Source organism: Ambystoma mexicanum, chromosome 6p (assembly GCF_040938575.1).
Source record: "Ambystoma mexicanum isolate Mex_15411 chromosome 6p, UKY_AmexF1_1, whole genome shotgun sequence".
NCBI lineage: Eukaryota > Metazoa > Chordata > Amphibia > Caudata > Ambystomatidae > Ambystoma > Ambystoma mexicanum.
This window is the reverse complement of record NC_090935.1, coordinates 585,701,281-585,723,103: the sequence shown is the minus strand read 5'-3', so window position 1 is coordinate 585,723,103 and position 21,823 is coordinate 585,701,281. Positions and strand designations below refer to the sequence as shown.

General features: G+C 50.8%; 1 protein-coding gene across 1 annotated transcript in view; it reads right to left on the bottom strand.

The window, feature by feature from the left end:
• ARSB (arylsulfatase B) overlaps positions 1–17,435 on the bottom strand; it is a 327,272-nt gene extending 309,837 nt beyond the window's left edge. Inside the window, exons 1-2 of the mRNA XM_069627419.1 lie at positions 17,075–17,435; positions 6,990–7,176 (exon numbers count right to left, since the gene is read on the bottom strand). Coding sequence (XP_069483520.1) covers positions 6,990–7,176; positions 17,075–17,341 — 454 coding nt within the window. The 5' untranslated portion in view covers positions 17,342–17,435. The remainder of the gene's footprint in view (positions 1–6,989; positions 7,177–17,074) is intronic.
• Between the last annotated feature and the right edge of the window lie 4,388 nt (positions 17,436–21,823).

The following is a 21,823-nucleotide window of genomic DNA, read 5'->3' as shown; positions in this document are numbered from 1 at the left end:
ACTCGCGCCAGGTCTGACCTGGCATGAGTAAAGCCACCCGTCTGCAGGCGCAAATGGAAACACCGGCTCTGTCATAGATGGAACCAGTGTTTCCATTGTCCCCATCCCCATGGAGTCCTGTGGGACTCCATGGGAATGGGGACTTACAGAATTCCGCCTCCGGAATTCCTGGGTACCGGGGTCATAATGCCCCGGTGATTCTGGGAATCAGGGAGGCGGAAAGGTATTACTGGTCCAGCGGTAGCCTGCTGTTTTTTTCCGGCACGTTTACCACCAGACTCGTAATGAGGCCCAATATCTTTTTCTTACAATAGGTGTTCGATTGAGAAAGTACAGACTGTTCGAGATATATGGTCCCCAATCGACATATGTCCTTTCAAGAGTATTTCATTAGATTTGTGATACAGTCTGAAACAAAGCGGATGATTCCTTCACAATCGTTTTTTTCATGCTTTTCTGCTTTATATATTTCAGACCTACCCACAGTTGACCCCCGGCAACCCATCCATCATTGACCTCCTCAGTGATTCGAGAATCTGTATAGTATGGGAGCGATTGTTCGATGCAGCGCTCGCCCAATACTATAGACATAGAGCTTAACCTAACATACAATAATCTCATAGCTTTGCATTTTTTGGGCTTTTCAGGCGAGTTTTAAAGGCCCTTTGAGCAATGCAAGAATATGCTCAGTAATAACGACATGGGAAATGTAATTCAAAATGTGATAATGTTTTGTGTCTTCTGCTGTCTCTACCTCTGTATCCTCCTTGTTCTGTGAAGACTGTTATTTCCACATGCACATGCTTTAACTCCTACTAACATAAAACCCTATCCATGCCATCACGGAAGACATATCTGGCCAGGCAATAAGCACTGTTAACTTAGGCGCAGTGCAGTCATAGAATAGAGTCAGGTAAATTCCTATCTAACTAATTCTGCAAGTATTTAAAACAACATGTGGTATACACACATGGCCAGGGTGGGGAAACAAACCACCAGAGAGAGCTGTTATGACTGGTCTCTCGTCCCCTATGCCACAAGTGCATCCAGGACATTCATAGCAACTGAAATTCCAAAGGCCATGCATTTATCACTCTGCACCACAAGAGGACAATTCCAGGGGAGACGAGCCACACTAAGATGGATGTCCAGAAAGACGTTCCTTTATGAAGATAGTTACATCAAGACTCAAGAAATGATGGACGATGACTGGAGTACAGACAAGACCATAGAATATGTCACTGAAGGTCTGCAAAAGGGTCAAACAAGGGGAGTGACACAAAAGCATTTACAGTTCCCCAAGACAGGAACAAGGGAGATAGTAGGAATGCCAGGATGCTGGGAACAACTGCAGATGCTGTGTATGGACAAGTGTACACAGCAGCAAAGCATGTGCGCTCCTGACAGTTCCAGTGGAAGTAGTGCAAAGGGAAAACAACAATTGCCTCAAGGAATGAGAAGCACGTGCGAAACTGCTCACATGCATGGAAAACAAAGCAGGACCCATGCCTATCATACCACATGAAGGCACTTCTTTATGTTTCCAGAATGATGGTCCAGTAAAGGTTGGAGAGAATAAGGGGAGTAAGCAGATCTCTGAGGTGCCAGGCATGAAGGTCAGAACCGCAGTGCTTATGGACCACTACTGGGCCTGCGGGTCAAGGGCATACCTGCAACTGCCACCCACATGGGGAGGAATATGTTCACTCGTACAGTTGAACACACCAGCATTGGTAGTGCCCGGAAGCACATAAAAGCAGATGGATTCCTCAAAATGAATACTCGCCAAAGGAAAAAGAGATCTGTTGGGATGACCAGAGTGAAAAGAGGGAACTATGCATCATCAAAAATGGAAGAGGTACTGGATGTGATACCACCAGAGAACAGACTGTTCAGTAGAATGGAAATGTTCATCACGTCCATCGTTCCAGCAGTCCAAACTAGTACACATGTCAAATGGCTCCATATAACGTGTTTGGAGCTGATGCAGATGATAAATTCAACCGTCAAAGAGTTCAATGCCATCAAGGAACAGCTGAAAGCAGTGAGGTTAATGGCTCTCCAGAACAGATTTGTTTTAGACCTCCTCACAGCCATGGAGGGAGGCATTTGTGCCAAGATCAGATCTTCTTGCTGTACATTAATTCCTCCCCATGATGAAGACAATGGGACACTGACAGAGGCCATTACCCAATTATCAGTGCTGCACGCTAAAATGGAGGCAGAGACGAATACTGCAGGAAAGGACGAAGGCTGGCTGTCATATATCTTTTCATGGATACCAACATGGATAGCCATCACACTGAAGGTACTGGTGGCAGCCCTGGTACTAGTGTTGTTTGTCTTTTGTGTCATCAGAATAGCCATCACGCATTGCAAAAAGACCACTGAAAAGGCCATAAGGATGAAAGTATTGTTAGACTTAGAGACTAAAGAAGATGTAAAGACAAAGATACGGAATACGCTGCAATCACAACTGACACAGTGTCCTCTGTTACCACCAGGAACGGTGTTCAAGTTCCCATTCAACACCTGTGACTTTTGGGGGAAGTTGGTTTGCTGCAACCCTGGTGGAGACTGCAGTTACCGGACATGGATTTTGGATGACCATGCAAAGTACCATGGACATCTCGGAGGAATAACAAAGGTTTGGTTCCCAAAATCATACGTGAACAGAGAGAGTTGGTAATGTGGTTGACTTATCAACCAGAGGGCGGATTGAAGACGGAGGTCCAAGTATGGCCCTCATGTCCCCCACACGACTCTCAGCCCGAAGACTGAGACATGAAAGATGCACCTCACTCTTAGGTTCTTCACCACCATTGTCAAAGTATCACAGATGTGAGAAACGTTACTCTCTCATACAGCCATTCAGGCCATACCCAGTCAATGATCTGGAGGAGATGGAGATGCCATCAATCGAACAAGTCGACTGACCGAAAATCAAGAAATCACTGACATTATCACTGATATCATGACGTAGCTGCACTTAGACATGAAGTACATAGCCATCCATTCACAAAGTTACACGAACATGCATTCGTTTATGGCATAAAGACATGAAACATATGCTTATAATGCAGGTAGATGACATATGAATTCGAGGGGATGTCCTACCACTTAACATTTATGGAGAGTATATTAGATTCAAACAATTTGCTCTTGTCACCTAGTCTCAAAGCTGTTTTGTGTTTGCAGGAGCAGCCTGCAAGCATACAAGGAAACATTTTGTTTATTTCTAAGCAGTTTTCTTTAATTGGCTGTTACTTGACCTCTTACTTTTTTTACTTTTTACTTTGTCTTTTTTATTTAACACATACACAGTACAATACATGTACAGACTGTTGTGTTTCTTGGTACAAAGATGCATATATACACACACACAAATATTTAGTGAAAACCAGACAATACCGTATAAAGTAGAAAGACTGTCAATTCAAATTGAATATGGTCTAATTTGTGCATTATTAACATTTGCAAACAAAAATTCATACGCCTGGGGGGTGCGCCCTCTGTGTCTAGTGGACTTCTCAGCAACAAAGGTGCTTTGTCTAATGGCGTTTCAGCCCTTGGTGAGTGCGCCTTCTTCCGGGCCTCAGATAGTGTCTTTCTAAGGGGGAAAACACATATATGCAGTGTTTTAGGAGTGTTAATAGACCAAAACCTAGAGAAAGAGATCACTAGGGGAATGTGTGCAATTTTAAAAAAGTGACTTGGATAAGTGTCTCTTTTCCTCATGAGAGGGAAGGCACTAACCTTGGGTGTGTCCTGGAAACCTTGGGGTGACAGACGTGACGTGGACCAATTTCTGTGTCCACATCCTAGGGGGCTGCTGGTTACATTGCAATAATGTGTGGCTTAAGTCACTGTTCTTTCTTGTTCAGTCAGCCCTTGGCCAGGTAGATGACAGACACACATACATATCTCTGTATATACTCACACTCTTCGCCAAAGCTGAAACCGCAAGACGGCAAAGCATACATATACCAAGCTTGCATATGCTTGACTGCCACTAACATGGAAAAGCCATAAGGACAAATGTGGATGCCACAGGCCCACTAGAATGAATGAGGGGAGACAGGCTTAGAGTACATGGAAGGGCTTGCATGATCGCTGCAGCCAGAGGCAAGCAGAAACAATGCACCCAGCCAAGGACGAGTGAAGATGGAATGTTCTTGGTCACCTGTGAGAAAAATCAGACTTAAATCCTCATAATTACAGGCAAGAGAGCTCCATTTCATGGTCCCAAAACACGTGACCCAGCAGAACAAGACAATGCCCATTCATTCGAGGCGGACAGAGAGAAGCTGCTCCCACCAAATCAGAGGTGGAAAGATACATGTTTTGCTCACGAACTGCCAACTGAATACACTCTCCCAGGCTTAGGTGATCAGAGATGGCACATTGGGAACACACAGCCCCTCCATGTTCATTTTCATTGCCTTGAGATGGTACATCAAGCCTGGTCAACGTCCAGGGTCCCAGGGCTGGGGGGATCCATTCTGCCCAATCCAGAGTCACCTTTCACGTGAAGATATAATATCTTGTAGGAGCCAGTGGTCTTCCTGCGACCCTGCATCATTGTAGATTGAAACATGTAGAGGTGATCCCAGAAGGAGACACCAGATATGGCCATCCAATAGTAAATTAACCCCTTTAGGACATAAACATAGTTTGCCTAAACTGACCAATGTGTATGTCCGATAGGTTTCAGGGATGGAGCTTGGTTTTGTGATGTCACACGTTCAGAAGACAAGAACCCTGGAGAATTCAAGCTTTCCTAGTGTGATCCCTGTCGTTTAGTTATATAATAAAGACAATAAACCTTTCCCCATGGCAGAGTCTTCCGTTCTTGAGGTGGGGAGTTTTTGATGGGCCCGGGGGTGTCTCTGCTGGTAATTGGGGTGACTGGTATAGAGCCCCTGACGCTATAACACTTCTCTTCACCCGGGCTAGCCAGCGAGCTAGCCCGGAACTTTCTTCCACACTCTGCCCCCAAAGTCGGAGACGACTTCCCATTCTTCAACTCCCAGGCTGCACCTGACATACGCAGCAAGGGAGGACTTTTATAAGGGGCCCACCTCATTAGCCACGAGGCAGGCCGACTGGAGGCATGGGTGGGCAGCCTGGTCTGGGCAACACTTGGTACATTTTGTAAAATACTTTCTTGGTAGGAGAAAGGTCCACTCACCCACTTGCATGGCTATGGGAGGGCACAAGCTTGCTAGCTCTGTATGTTCACAACAACCATGGTTAAATGTTTGTATTCCACCAGTCACCACTTCATTTTATGTTCTGCAAAGAAGAAGAACACGCTCGTAGGGGCAGCCTTCACACTCAGTTCACAAACAAATGCGTCAGACTTGGAGGGGTGTATCTGGTCCTCAGTTCTGCAGTCAAGCTTTATTTTTCTGAGGTTCACAGTGGCGTTTGGCATCCACAATAGTCTCTTGGACGAGAACCATTCTATTACATGTTTCTCTACCTTCTTAAGATAACTTCTCTCCCTTAAGTGTGCTTATTTACTGCAGTATGTCCCTAAACTATTTCAAACCTTCTTGGCTGCTGTGCACTTCCTTTCTGTTAGGTGTTAACCTGGCAGTATATAAGGGTGCAGTCCGACAAAGAAATTACATGATAAACCTTCCTGTTGCTTAGCCTTAATAATTGCTTCAATTCATGTTGTATTCTAGATTGGTCGGGCTAATGTGTACACACAGATGCCTGCAGACTGGAGTTTTTTATCTGGAGCTTTTACCGTTACCTAAAATGATCGCTCCCTGGTCGCTTCGCATAACTTTTTTTTTCTTCAGAGGCGTTGGAGGTGGCAACAGTGAGGGGTCATCCATTCCTCTGTATCAAGAAGGATGAAGAGCGAACTGGTCCCTTGAGTCCGACAGTACATACACAATGTTACGTAGTGTGCCCCCTAAGCATCCAATAGCAATATCTGATAAGTGGTATTGTTTGTTCCTGGACACCTGATGGCAATGGCAGGAAAATAGTATGAGTACCTATATACATATATGATGCATGCACCTGGTAAATGGTGCAAGTAACGAGGTATATGATGTGGGCAACTGGGAATATTGTGGTAACTGGGCATATGAGTGCAAATTCTGGAAAATGGAATGCCTGGGCATATGATTAAAATAGCAGGCAAATATAGTGAGCAATTGAACAGATGACACCAATAGCAGTACCTGGTCATATTACGCATTACCTAGCAAACAGTGTAAGTACATGGGCACCTAATGACAATACTTGAATGAAGACCATATGATGAAAGTACTTGGCATATCATGGCATTATCTAGGAACCAACTGGAATATCTGGGCACATGATAAAGATCCATGTCAGGGTTACTGTGAAGCCAATGGCAAGACCTTGCACCTAGTGTTAATAACTGGGCATGTGATGGTAAAAACTGAAATGTGATGGCAATACATTGCAATAATGTGAGTATCTGGGCATATGCGGACAATACCTGGTAGATGACGTCAGTACTTGTCCTGTGATTTGAGGACTTCAGCACACCCGAGCAACGCTTGCGAAATGATGGTAGTACCTGAGCATATGATAGCAATTACTGAAACAATGGAAACACTTGGGCACATAATAGCAAAACCTAGCAAACTAACAGTGTGGATGGCCTGTGGGGTGCATGCTCGTTTCCAACACGGGGCAAGCCTGCACCTCGCAAATTCAAATCTTGGAAGGGCCGACCCAGTCATTGGTCGTCCAGATGTTGATAAATTGAGTACCTTTAAACTAGATAATAGCAGCCACAACTGCAGTGTTTAAAAGCATGGGTAACCCGGCATGAAGTGCTATATGGAAGCCCAATATTATTATAATTATTATCATTAAACAAAAGCTATAAGCAAACATATTCTGGAACTCATGTCACACGGGAGACAGTTAAGAAATCACATATATTCTATAAAAAAAAACGCAAAATGAAAGCAAAATGTAACTGTTCAATTTACCAAAATATGTGTCGAATCCTCTTCGGGTGGGTAAGCAGTCTTTTTTGTACATGCCCAGATGCCACTTGCCCACCATGTGTGTGGCATAGCCCGCTTCTTTCAGCAGTTCTGGCAGCAGCCTCTCGTCCAGTGGCACACAGTGAGGCTGGCAAGGCCAGATTAAATCATGCTGCAGCCCTGTGTGGATCTGGGGGCAAGAGAAGCATTGCATCACAGACTAAGACTGCAAGGTGACATAGGTTAGCAATGGTTCTGGCTGCAGAACTCCTCAGTGGTCTAATGGTAGCCTGGGGGTCCTGATATAACCTCAACAGCAATCCCTGCTGATATGATAAAGTTGTTAAAAGGACAAAGACGATAGGAACATAATTCCAATCCCGAAAGTGCAATTATTAAAAATCATGCCATTACAAGATAGGAAGGAAACACAAGCTGCAATATGAAACAGGTTAGAAGCATTTTAGCTGTAATCTGTGATGAAGGAAATGCTAGCTTCGTCTTCAGGGTTCTGCATCAGATGAACCAAAATGGCAACACAGTAGTGCGGTTATCATTGGAAATGTTGACGGATCATTTTGGCGTGACTTTGCGAGGCTCCTATGGCGAAATGAGTCAATTCCCCCGATAGCAAATATGGCCTAGACTGCACTCTTCTCCTTCCACCCTGGCATCTAGCTTCACGCCCCGTCTGCTTTGCACAAGGCCGGACCTCGCCTCTCATACTTTGATGGACCCTTCCCCTGTACCTCTGTGGTCCCCGTGTACATCCTTCAACCAGGACCATTTAAGGAATGTTGGGGCCCAGGGCACAAATCAATTTGGGGCCCCAGCCAAACCAAAGAAATTAAAGGGATGCAAGCATGTGTGGTCACGCCCCCAACCACCATTTGTCAACATGAACACAGACCATAGCTTGATATAATGCCCTGGTATTTATTACAATACGCATAGGAACTCCCTTCTAGTCCAGTTACCGCCTTCAATCAAGCAGGAATGAGAATAATAAACAAGTGGCAACAATAGCAGCTCATATGGTGGGTACGTGTGCAATAGCACAGCAGACACATTTTATCTAAAGCAGCCACAAGCATGTTAGAGGCGGCAGCATAGATGCAGAACACACATTAATAGTGGTATAAAGAAAAACAGCAAAGAGAGCTCGGATTAGCAACATCACAGAATGTACACGTGCTTAAGCGTGGATATGGAATAGATATTGGAAGTAACAATAAAGGTACACATACCATGGCATAAATACTGCATGTTGTGTGGTGAAAAAGAAAGAAGGGTAAATGACGCCCAGATAGCAGATATGGGAAATGACAAAGATGAAGGAGAAGTAAAGAGCAGGAGAGAGGGGGCGGGGGGATAAGCTCCATTTTGGCAGGGTTATAGTGGAGGAAGTGGGAGTGCATCCGGACTGGGTGGCAAGTAGACTAACAATTTTACATTAAGAGAATCAGAAAAGGGGGAAAGGGAGAAGAAGACTGGGGGAGTCAGCATAGAAGTGACAGGAAAGAGCAAAAGAGGTATACGTGCTGGGATAAGAATAGTGTAAAAGGGAAGCAGAAAAGTGCCAAGAAGAGCACCCTGAGGGGACGCCGAAGTGAAGGGTTAGAGAGTTTATCAGCCCAAGAGACAGAGTAACACCGATTGTGTAGATAGGAGCAGAACCACTGGAGAACAGAGCTCTAAAACCCAAGTATGGAAAGACAAGAAAGAAGACTACGGTGATCAACGGTGTCAGAAGCAGCAGGTATATCGAGTGGAACCAAGACAGATGATTGGAGAACAATGTACTAGAGACGTTGAGAACAGAGGTTTCAGTAGACTGAGGTGGTCATAATCCAGGATGGTAGAGAAGAGGGAAAGAGCGTTGGGCCATAATGTAGAGACGTGAGCATAGACTGCATGCTCAAAGGTTTTACAGAGAAAGGGGAGATGAGAGATAGGGCAGAGGTTAGCAGGAAGAGCAGTGTCAAGGGATGGTTTACTTAAGAGAGAATAATAGCATGCTTGAAAACCAAAGGAAAGGAAGCTGTTGCAGGAGATAGATTGGCGAGAGTGGTTAAACTGGGGAGAAGAAAAGGATCAACTAGGTGGATGAAAGAGGAGGGACAAGGATTGTGAGGAAAGGCAGGGGGGTGAGCCCAAATAGAAACGCAGCAGTATCAGTCTGAGAGAAGAGAACGGTGCAAATACACATACATTTAGATTAGAAGAGGGCCACAGCTTTCAAGTGTTGTTCCCATGTTTGAGCCAAGAACAAATGATTTTGTGGTGTGCAATACATCAGTGGTCACTAACTTATAGGGATAGTTAAACCATGAGGGACGCTTTTTGAAGAGCGTTCCGAGAACGATACCACTGTGGCAATTTTGAAAGTTTAGGGTCCAGCAATGTTGACAGTGTAGGCAGTAAGAGATCACATGAGTTGCCCAGGACAATACACTTAAGGAACGTGGTGAATCTGGCATTTGGGCTCAGGTCTTCTATATTGGGGCAAGACCACATTGTTTCACAGTTCTTGGAGAGCAAGTTGCAATTATTGGTGAATCTTTGATTTTTATGAAATAAAAGAATACTGTTTTATAGAACAGACTTGGAAAGTACAAAAATCACATGATAAACACAATATTTTTTTAAAAATAAATTGTTTTGCTAAAGTATCTATATTTTCTTCATCATAAATGGACTTCTACAAGTACCAGAATAGTAGTGGATATGAGCCAAAATCTAATCTGGCAAGTGTATTTCAAAGATTTGAATGCATTCAACAAAAGAAACTATATGATAACGTTATATAAGATAACGCATTTATAGAGCTCGCTTTCAACAAGGGGGTGGGGATGGGGGGATTGTGGCACCGACTTCTTCAAATTGGGGGCTTTTCTGTGCATTTTATAACACATCCGGAATTCATAAACAGGGTGGGCTTTAAAATGTTTGGAACAGCCGAAGGCTGATGCACATGGTCTTTGTTGACCCTGTAATGCATTATTTTTTTAAGTGTGACAGCAGCGGAGTGAAGAACAGCTGGTGTCCCGCTTGCATCAGGAATATAATGTTTCTTTTCTTTTTCTTGCGTTTCTGTAACATGCGCTCCCAGCAACCATGTAGTTGGTCGAATGCAGTCATACATTCATTACTATTTGTAGACAAGGGGTGATGTAGACAAGCAGAAGTAAAAGGTTAACGAGGTGATCTGGATTACTGGATACAGCAAAGACCAAGAGAGGCGACAGCCTGAAGGCGTTAGCAAAGGCAGTCTGTAACGGGATTAACGTCCTGAATTAAAAAACGATGTTGCTGTGTCATAAGACTGCCAATATGGAGGCAGCTGCTCTGGACCTGTTGAATCAAGGGGCCCATTTCAAATGAAAAAGTGTAAAGGCCCAGATGCCATCCCTGAATGACAGAAGGTTCTGCAAAACCCAATAATATAACAACTAATGCACGCACGAGTGTCATTATTAAGGTTACCTTTGTTAGTGAGATCATTTTATTAGGTTTGTCAACCTTATTGCAACGGTCAAGACATTACATTTTAACTGGAAATGGCAAAGTTTACAGAGAGCAGGCATGAGGTTTTAATGCCAAGCTTGTCACGTTGACGTTCCCTTAGTAACGAGGGGACGGGAGGGAGTGAGGAAGGGAAGTGATGTAACGGGGGGCGGGATCGGGGAGTTCGGGGAAGGAGGAGAATAAAGAGGACGTGCATTTGAAACGCTCCGTGTCCTGAGTTTTCCTTTATCGCAGCAGGCCTGCTATGACAAGCGAGATCACCACAATGGCGACGAAGGTGGGATCGGGGGCAGGGCAATGCTCCTAGAAGCCTGCCCCCGCCGAACGCAGCGAAGAAGCTCGCAGCAGCGGGCCCTGCCAGCTAGCGCAATCTACGCGCGGCCCGGGCCGCGGCGGTGAGAACACACCCACAGCGACGCGCCAGTGCCGCGGGCGAGGCCCGACATCCGCGCCGAACGCCCGCGCCCGGAGAAGCGCCACGTAGCGACGCAGGCTCAGGAAGCCCGCAGAAGGCCCCAGGTGCGCAAAGCCAGGAGAAAGGCCCTGCAGGCCATTCCGGAGCTCACAGGGTGCCGCGAGGAATGCCAAAGGCCCCCCCTGGAGGAACTTGAGCAGGGTGCCCCCCCCACTCTGCAGACGGTGCTCGTGCCCCGTGAGGCGGCCGTCCCACACCGACAGAAGGCGGGGCCGCGCCCTAGAAGCAAGGCCTGAACCCGCCCTCCCAAAGGTACGCCACACAAGCGAGGGCCAGAGGCGGCAACAGAAACCCCACCACCACCATGTCAGGACAAGACGATGGCCAAGGGGGGCAGGCACAGGCGATCGCGCCCCCAGCGCAGGGTACACACGCACCAGATCATGTGCCCTATCAACTGCCAGACACGTTGGCTGCCCAAATGCCGGGAGCATTTGATGTGACGGACACCAGCAACATGGGCCCTCGGTGGACCAAATGGATCCGAGACTTCGACCTGTACATGGGAGCTACAGGCTCTGTCGCAGATGCACGACAGGTTTGTCTGCTAAAACTAGCCGTAGGCCCTGCAACCCGAGACATAATTGATGAAATGCCACAGGATTCTATAGACTCGATCCAAGGCCTCAAAGAAGCACTAGCGGCATATTTTGCACCCCATACCAATGTAGATTACGAAAGACATCTATTCCATAGCACCAATCAGATCAAAGGGGAGTCCGTGGACGCCTATGTGATGCGACTACGCACCAAACTAAAGCACTGTGACTTTGCAAATTATTCAAATACCGAAGCACTAAGATCGCAAATCATCTCGGGGTGCGAATCACAGACTTTTCGACGGAAGCTGCTGCAGAAATCTTGCACGCTGGAGGAAATTCTAGCACTGGCGAGGGTAGAGAGAGCCATCGACTCCCAGGTCGAAAGTTTCGGCAAAACCACCATAGGCGAGAACGTCAACAAATTGCAAATGGAAAGAAAACCCGAAGAACTCTTCTGCTATAAATGTGGCTTCGAATATCCACATGAGGGTACATGTCCAGCCATAGGCCAAAGGTGCACCTCGTGCGGTGAAGAGGGTCACTTCAAGGAGGTGTGCAGACTGTTCCGCGACAGAGGTAGAGACAGACCCAGGGAAAACACCTCCCGCCCAAGAAGCAAACACGGAGGGTCCACAGGCAACAATCAGATCTCCGCCACAGGGACCACCCCAAATCAACCGGCAGTGGATCAGCGAGACAGAGAGTCAGGAGAAGACCGGCAAAGAAGAAGGGAAAGGAGAAGGCAAGCCATGCGTCCAAGAACGGACCGCCGGTCCCGCCGACACGTGCGATACCTGGTGGAACAGTCCCCCACAGATTCTAACCTCAGCTCATCAGGGAGCGATCAGAAGAGGAAAGCATACGTATATGCACTAGGAAACCCCACAGCAACCACCCACAGCCCAACGCTCATCATTAAACTCCAAGAAAAGCCCACCGAATTTCTCATAGACACTGGGGCCACCGTCAATGTGGTAAGCGAAAAGATTTACAACGATCTCCCTCAAAAACCCAAATTACACCCGGCAACCGTGAACATTTATGCATACGGGGGCAAGACACCTCTGAAATGTTTGGGACAATTCAATGGCCTCTGCAGGTACAAGGGCCATGAAATGAAGGTACCCATACACGTACTAGCCACCGAGACTGACAGTGGTTGTGTCCTTAGTTTTAAGGCAGCCGCGGACATGGGCCTCATTCACATTCTGTACACCATCATGGTGCACAAATATATAGACCCCGTTGAAATGGTGAACAACTTATACCCCAAAATCTTCAAAGGAATAGGGAAGCTTTGCAACAGACAAATACGGCTTCATGTGGACGACTCCATTCGCCCCGTAGCACAGCCATATCGAGGGATCCCAGTTAACATCCAGAAAAAGGTGGAGGATGAGCTCAAGAAGCTACTTGAACAAGACATCATCGAGAGGGCCACTGGTCCCACAACATGGGTCTCACCGATTGTCCCGGTTCCCAAAAAAGGCTTGGAGGCCATAAGACTCTGTGTAGACATGCGACGCCCGAATCAGGCCATCAAAAGGGAAAGATACCCGGCTCCGAGAATCACAGACATGATACATTTGCTGAATGGAGCGAAAGTGTTCTCCAAACTAGACCTCCAGAAGGGATACCATCAACTAGTCCTACACCCAGACAGCAGAAACATCACAACGTTTGTCACCCATGTTGGTCTCTTCAGATACAAGAGACTAAGCTTTGGGGTGTCATCGGCCGCAGAAACATTCCAGGCTGAGGTCCACAACGTTATAAAGCACATTCCGAACTGCTTAAATTATTCGGAAGACATCCTGGTATTCGGAACAGATGCTAACGAGCATGATGAGACCCTGATGCTGGTGTGCAAAGCGCTACATGATGCCAATCTCACGCTTAACAGAGAAAAATGCGAATTTCGGAAGAACACACTGAAATTCTTTGGACACATCTTCTCTGAAGCAGGCATGACCCCGGACCCGGACAAAGTGGCAGCACTCAACGACACGGCAGCCCCCGCCAATGTGTCAGAGCTTCGGTCATTCTTGGGTCTTGCCAGTTATTGTAGCCGATACATTAGAGATTTCGCATCGGTCAGCGAGCCACTCAGACAACTAACACATCAGTACACCAAGTTTGAGTGGACACAAGAGTGCCAAAGGGCGTTCAAACTAATAAGGGAAAGAGTAGCAAAAGCAGAAAATATGTCCTACTACGACCCAAGCAGACAGACGGAACTCACGGTTGACGCCAGCCCGGTTGGACTGGGTGCGATATTGGCACAAAAGGACCCGAAAGACCCGTCAAGGAAACACGTAGTAGCCTACGCCAGCCGCAGCCTGTCCTCCACGGAAACAGCGTATTCTCAAGCGGTAAAGGAGGGGATTGCTGTAGTATTGGCGTGTGAACACTTCCATCTATTCCTTTATGGCAAACCCTTTCAAGTTGTCACCAACCATCAGGCACTCCTGTTCCTATATGGCAACCTGCAGGCCAAGATGCCCCCGCGAATCGCCCGATGGGGTCTGAGACTCCAAGACTATGCTTTCGAAATCGTCCACAGACCTGGGAAAGGTGAAAACCCGGCTGATTTTCTATCCAGGAGACCAAGAGGAGAAAGTGGTGATTTTCTATCCAGGAGACCAAGAGGAGAAAGTGCTTTGCACAAGGCCGGACCTCGCCTCTCATACTTTGATGGACCCTTCCCCTGTACCTCTGTGGTCCCCGTGTACATCCTTCAACCAGGACCATTTAAGGAATGTTGGGGCCCAGGGCACAAATCAATTCTGGGCCCCAGCCAAACCAAAGAAATTAAAGGGATGCAAGCATGTGTGGTCACGCCTCCAACCACCATTTGTCAACATGAACACAGACCATAGCTTGAAATAATGCCCTGGTATTTATTACACTACGTATAGGAACTCCCTTCTAGTCCAGTTACCGCCTTCAATCAAGCAGGAATGAGAATAATAAACAGAACCATCCGTGGCTGACAGATACTTGCGATATCTGGTGCACCAGGCTGCCCCGGAGGGAATCAACATGGAAACACTAGCCAGGGAAACGGAAAACTATCCAGCGTGCCGCATCATTTGTGAAGGCCTGGAGTCAGGACAGTGGTGGAGAGCAAAAGGAAAGGGGAGAGCTGCCGGCGGTAAGGTACAGGAGGACGTGGAACGACTACTACAAGTAAAAGACGTACTCGCAAGGTCAGAGGATTACATGATCCTAAAGGACAGCAAGCTATACATTCCAGAAGCAATGAGGGCCAAAGTCGTGGAACTGGCCCACGAGACACACCGAGGCATGGTTTCCACCAAACTCATGCTCAGGCAGAAGGTGTGGTTTCCCCACATGGATGAGCTAGTGGAGGCCGCCTTGAGAGCATGCCCCACTTGTTGCCTTATCACGCCAAACCGGCACCCCGAGCCACTCGTCATGTCAGACCTCCCCCAGAGAGTATGGGAAGCAGTGGCGGCAGATTTTTTCGGGCCTATTGAAGGAGGGAAATACGTCCTGGCAATAATGGATGAATACTCACGGTATGCCGACGTAAGGATTATACCATCCTCTGCCGCGCATCATGTCATCCCAGTTCTGGATCACATGTTCTCAGCTTATGGGGTACCACGAGTACTCAAGACCGACAACGGGGCCCCCTTCTGTGGACATCAGTTTACTCAATTTGCAAACTACATGGGTTTCCATCACAGAAAGGTCACGCCACTGTGGCCTCAGGCGAATGGAATGATAGAGCGATTCATGGCCAACTTGAAGAGAGCCCTTCAAATCGCCCGTCTCACCGGTCAGCCCTATGAGCAGGTGTTAAATCAAGTGATGAGAGACTATAGAGGTACCCCTCACAGCACCACAGGAAGGACACCTGCCGAACTGATGTTTGTACGCAATACCCAGACACGCCTTCCACAGGCCGATGGCATAACACTATCACCTGCTCTAGATCAAGACGCGCGAGAAAGAGACGAAGCAGCGAAAGCACGCATGAAGGAATACACCGATGCTCGCAGGCGAGCTCAGCCCTCCACGATTGGAGTTGGAGATGTGGTAGCCGTGCGACAACCGACGGCACACAAGCACACGGCCCCCTTCTGGGAAGAACCTTTACTTGTCACCCAGAAAAAAGGGTCTATGATCACAGCCCAGGGGCCCGAGGGATCCGTCACGAGAAACTCATCTCACTTCAAAGAGCTTCCGCTCAGGGGAGCCAGGAGGCTAAGTGGTAGGGTGCAGATGCATCTAGACTATGAGTCGGGGGACTCGGAGGACACAGAGATGGAAAGAGAAAGCCCCAGAGCGGGAAGCGGACGTTTGCCTGGGCCGAGTCAGGCCCGTCCACAGAGGGTTCGGAACAGACCTCGTCAATGGATAGAGGAAATGGACTAGAAGCCCACCGGACTCTCGCCTGTTGCGAGAAGACTGGTAACCGTTTAAAAAGGGGGGAGATGTCACGTTGACGTTCCCTTAGTAACGCGGGGCGGGAGGGAATGAGGAAGGGAAGTGATGTAACGGGGGCGGGATCGGGGAGTTCGAGGAAGGAGGAGAATAAAGAGGACGTGCATTTGAAACGCTCCGTGTCCTGAGTTTTCCTTTATCGCAGCAGGCCCGCTATGACAAGCGAGATCACCACAAAGCTAAAAATCTAAAACGCCCTTTGAGATATCGGTATCTTCTGTTTTGGAATAACAAGCATGCTTCCTCTATAAAAAGTGATGACAAGAAAAGATTCATACACTTGGGTAAGGCCTCAGTGAAAACGATCATGCGACAATAGCAATACTAGAGGGGCCCTACATAGGCAGCAGAGGAGAAGTCTCCATTTGCCGGACACTTGTAAGGTAGGGGAGAGTGGTATGGCGTGAATTGCACAAATGGAAGATATGATCTCTCCCCTGCAGTGCCCTACTGTCAAATTTTACTTTTCCCATAGCTCTCAACCATTTGTGTCACAAAGGCGGGTGAAAACACCCGATTTTATTTTTGGCGGGTGAGAGGCCCATTGAAATGAATGGGCGTGCAGGAGGCTTGGCGGGTGAGTCAGCTATTTAGAAGGCGGTGACACCCGCCAAAAGCGTGTGAGTTGAAAGCTATGCTTTTCCTACGCCGTGTGTGGAATGTATTAAATAAAAAAAAAATAACAAAGCTGGGCGGCGTTAGCCCCCGGGCCGTCTGCTTTAAGCGGGTATGTCACGTGACGTCTCATGTGACAAGTTTACGTACATTTTCCTTCCTATCCGGACCGTAGCTTGTATAATTCAGAGGAAGTGTGTTTCAATTGTCTGCACGTAAGGTGCCCGCGAAGTCTCCGTGTACATTTCAAGGCATAAAGGGGATAGTTCACAAGAGGGGGACTTCTTAGCTGGCCCCCACTCTTTTCTTGTGAGTAGTGCGGTATTACTGCCACTTCTCAGGACCTTTGTTTTGACGTTTGATTCACGCCCTGGAGCATCACAGAGAGGTTTAAAGTGTCCGCATAGGAGGCGGCAGCTGCTCCAGTGGAGGTGCAGGTCCTACGCGGGGCTTACCTGGTAACGGCCGGTCAGAAGCTGGCTTCGGGACGGGGTGCAGATGGGCTGTACATAGTAGCTGTCCAACCGGACTCCCTGGGCGGACAGCTCGTCGAGGTTGGGGGTACGGATCTCAGAACCGTGAAAGCCCACATCGTTCCAGCCCAGGTCGTCGGCCAGAATGAAGACGATGTGAGGAGGAGACTGCGCGACCCGGACGCCAGCGGCTGGTGGGAAGCAAGGGAGCAGCTGGAGAAGCAGGCATATTACACAGGGCAGGAACATGGGTGCCAGGAAATACACGAACGAGGAAAATGCAACGTTGCTGCTAGTGTGTATACTGCGCCTGCAACGGACTGCTTATAAACAGGAACTCGAGAGTAAAGCTTACTGCTGAGACCGCCCCCGGCCGTCCTACTCGGAATCAAATTGGCGGAATAGGCTCCTTCCATGATCGCCCGATCACTTGAGTCCTAAACCTAGCGATTATCACCCTGGGTATAGAACCCTGTGCAGGCGAAGTGCATGGCGAAAAAACAGCAGGGGTGGTGGCACACTCCGACCACCCCCTTAACCTTGCCATTAGTTCCCTTGAGCCTTTCACTGAATACAACACCGGGAGCTTCCTTTGCCGAGAAGCACCACACCATTTATTGCCTATATTCAGTGCGAATGAAATCAGGGCAACCACTCATGATGGATCGGGAGAAGGCGATCAAATTACGTTTTTTTTAAATCTCTTCTTTTCACTTTGAAGATTCTCCCGAATAACTCACATGTACGTTGGTCACAGATACCTATTATTTCAGTTTCGGATTCGCCCCTTCTTAGACACTTACAGGCCGATTCATGGAATAATTAGCGCGGCGCAAGTGGGCAAAAACGTGCGAATCGCAGTGGAATAGCGATAATCGCAGTGCAAGTGCGAAAATCGCACGAAAAGCAGCGCACATCGATTCATGGAAGGCCGTGCGCGAGAAAACCATCGGATGTGCGAAAAAAAAGTGCGCGGCGCACGTTGGCGCACAGGCCATCTAACAGCGTGCGCCAGGTCACAGCGAAAATCGCACAGGCCACAGCGAAAATCGCACATAGCGCGGCGCACGCAACAAAAGTAGGCGGAACACGGGGCGTAACACTCGGAATGGGGAACAACTTACCAAAACGTGGGCATCACGGGGAAGTACAGGGTACAAGTGCGCGGAACGCCCACACGCTCGCCTACAACACGTATTCATGGAATAGAATAGGGCAAAAAAGCGCACGCTCAAACCAGCGCACAGGCACAAACACGACCGCCACAAGAAAGCAGGCGGTAGCGTCTCTGCGCCTGGAAGAAATGTGCGCCAAAAGGTGCGCCAACAAATAGCACCTATATACAGCCATGAAGAATGTCCTATACTGTGGCCCTCCAGGACAAATGACGTGCAAAGGGGTACCCACAAACACGGACACCCGCTGACAAAAAATTACGTGTGCGTGTATACCGGGGTGCGCGGGAAGTCTCACACGCGATTTCGGCAGGGTACGTGTATTTCAGGGGTGCGCGGGAAGTTCCACACGCGATTGGCCCAGTGCGAGCAGGGTACATGTATTCCATGGGTGCGCGGGAAGTTCCACACGCGATTTCAGCAGGGTACGTGTATTCCATGGGTGCGCGGGAAGTTCCACACGCGATTTCAGCAGGGTACGTGTATTTCAGGGGTGCGCGGGAAGTGCCACACGCGATTTCAGCAGGGTATGTGTATTCCAGGGGTGCGCGGGAAGTTCCACACGCGATTTCAGCAGGGTAGGTGGATTTCAGGGGTGCGTGGGAAGTTCCACACGCGATTGGCCCAGTGCGAGCAGGGTACGTGTATTTCAGGGGTGCGCGGGAAGTTCCACATGCGATTTCAGCAGGGTACGTGTATTTCAGGGGTGCGCGGGAAGTACCACACGCGATTTGAGCAGGGTACGTGTATTTCAGGGGTGCGCGGGAAGTTCCACACACGATTTCAGCAGGGTACGTGTATTTCAGGGGTGCACGGGAAGTTCCACACGCGATTTCAGCAGGGTACGTGTATTTCAGGGGTGCGCAGGAAGTTCCACACGCGATTTCAGCAGGGTACGTGTATTTCAGGGGTGCGCGGGAAGTTCCACACGCGATTTCAGCAGGGTATGTTTATTTCAGGGGTTCTGGGGAGTACTACACGTGAATTGGCCGTGTGGGTCCTCCCAGGTGTACGCTCCACAACCTCCAAGGCCCCTGCAGGCAGCCCACACCACGGGGGACTACCCTGCACCCCTGCTCATGTCCCGCAGGCAGCCCATCCACCATGGGCATGCCCCCCAGCCAACCCACAAGTCACCTTGCACTACTGATCAACAATGCATGTCTCCCACCACCCCCAGCCACCATGGCCAGCCCCCACCAGGCCCCCACTCATGTCTCCCACCACCCCCACCCCCCAGCAGTGCAGGGGCAGCCTCCACCAGGCCCCCACTCATGTCTCCCACCACCCCCACCCCCCAGCAGTGCAGGGGCAGCCTCCACCAGGCCCCCACTCATGTCTCCCACCACCCCCAGCCACCAGGGGCACCCACCACCAGGCCCCACTCATGTCTCCCACCACCCCCAGCCACCAGGGGCACCCTCCACCAGGCCCCCACTCATGTCTCCCACCCCCCAGCCACCAGGGGCACCCTCCACCAGGCCCCCACTCATGTCTCCCACCACCCCCACCCCCCAGCAGTGCAGGGGCACCCTCCACCAGGCCCCCACTCATGTCTCCCACCAGCCACCAGGGGCAGCCTCCACCAGGCCCCCACTCATGTCTCCCACCACCCCCACCCCCCAGCAGTGCAGGGACAGCCCCCACCAGGCCCCCACTCATGTCTCCCACCACCCCCAGCCACCAGGGGCAGCCTCCACCAGGCCCCCACTCATGTCTCCCACCACCCCCACCCCCCGGCAGTGCAGGGGCAGCCTCCACCAGGCCCCCACTCATGTCTCCCACCACCCCCACCCCCCAGCATTGCAGGGGCAGCCTCCACCAGGCCCCCACTCATGTCTCCCACCACCCCCACCCCCCAGCAGTGCAGGGGCAGCCTCCACCAGGCCCCCACTCATGTCTCCCACCACCCCCACCCCCCAGCAGTGCAGGGGCAGCCTCCACCAGGCCCCCACTCATGTCTCCCACCACCCCCACCCCCCAGCAGTGCAGGGGCAGCCTCCACCAGGCCCCCACTCATGTCTCCCACCACCCCCACCCCCCAGGGGCAGCCTCCACCAGGCCCCCACTCATGTCTCCCACCATCCCCACCATCCAGTGGCACCCTCCACCAGGCCCCCACTCATGTCTCCCACCACCCCCACCCCCCAGCAGTGCAGGGGCAGCACCACCAGGCCCCCACTCATGTCCCCCTGCACCCCCACCCCCCAGCATCCAGGGGCACCCTCCACCAGGCCCCCACTCATGTCTCCCACCACCCCCACCCCCCAGCAGTGCAGGGGCAGCCTCCACCAGGCCCCCACTCATGTCTCCCACCACCCCCACCCCCCAGCAGTGCAGGGGCAGCCCCCACTCATGTCTCTCACCACCCAGCCACCAGGGGCACCCTCCACCAGGCCCCCACTCATGTCTCCCACCACCCCCACCCCCCAGCAGTGCAGGGGCAGCCTCCACCAGGCCCCCACTCATGTCTCCCACCACCCCCACCCCCCCAGCAGTACAGGGGCAGCCTCCACCAGGCCCCCACTCATGTCTCCCACCACCCCCCAGCAGTGCAGGGGCAGCCTCCACCAGGCCCCCACTCATGTCTCCCACCACCCCCAGCCACCAGGGGCAGCCTCCACAAGGCCCCCACTCATGTCTCCCACCATCCCCACCCCCCACCATCCAGGGGCACCCTCCACCAGGCCCCCACTCATGTCTCCCACCACCCCACCCCCCAGCTGTGCAGGGGCAGCCTCCACCAGGCCCCCACTCATGTCTCCCACCACCCCCACCCCCCAGCAGTGCAGGGGCAGCCTCCACCAGGCCCCACTCATGTCTCCCACCACCCCAGCCACCAGGGGCACCCTCCACCAGGCCCCCACTCATGTCTCCCACCACCCCCAGCCACCAGGGGCACCCTCCACTAGGCCCCCACTCATGTCTCCCACCACCCCCACCCCCCAGCAGTGCAGGGGCAGCCTCCACCAGGCCCCCACTCATGTCTCCCACACCCCCCAGCAGTGCAGGGGTAGCCTCCACCAGGCCCCCACTCATGTCTCCCACCACCCCCAGCCACCAGGGGCAGCCTCCACCAGGCCCCCACTCATGTCTCCCACCACCCCCACCCCTCAGCAGTGCAGGGGCACCCTCCACCAGGCCCCCACTCATGTCTATCACCACCCCAGCCACCAGGGGCACCCTCCACCAGGCCCCCACTCATGTCTCCCACCACCCCCACCCCCCAGCAGTGCAGGGGCAGCCTCCACCAGGCCCCCACTCGTGTCTCCCACCACCCCCACCCCCCAGCAGTGCAGGGGCAGCCTCCACCAGGCCCCCACTCATGTCTCCCACCACCCCCACCCCCCAGCAGTGCAGGGGCAGCCTCCACCAGGCCCCCACTCATGTCTCCCACCACCCCCACCCCCCAGCAGTGCAGGGGCAGCCTCCACCAGGCCCCCACCATGTCTCCCACCACCCCACCCCCCAGCAGTGCAGGGGCAGCACCACCAGGCCCCCACTCATGTCCCCCTGCACCCCCACCCCCCAGCATCCAGGGGCACCCTCCACCAGG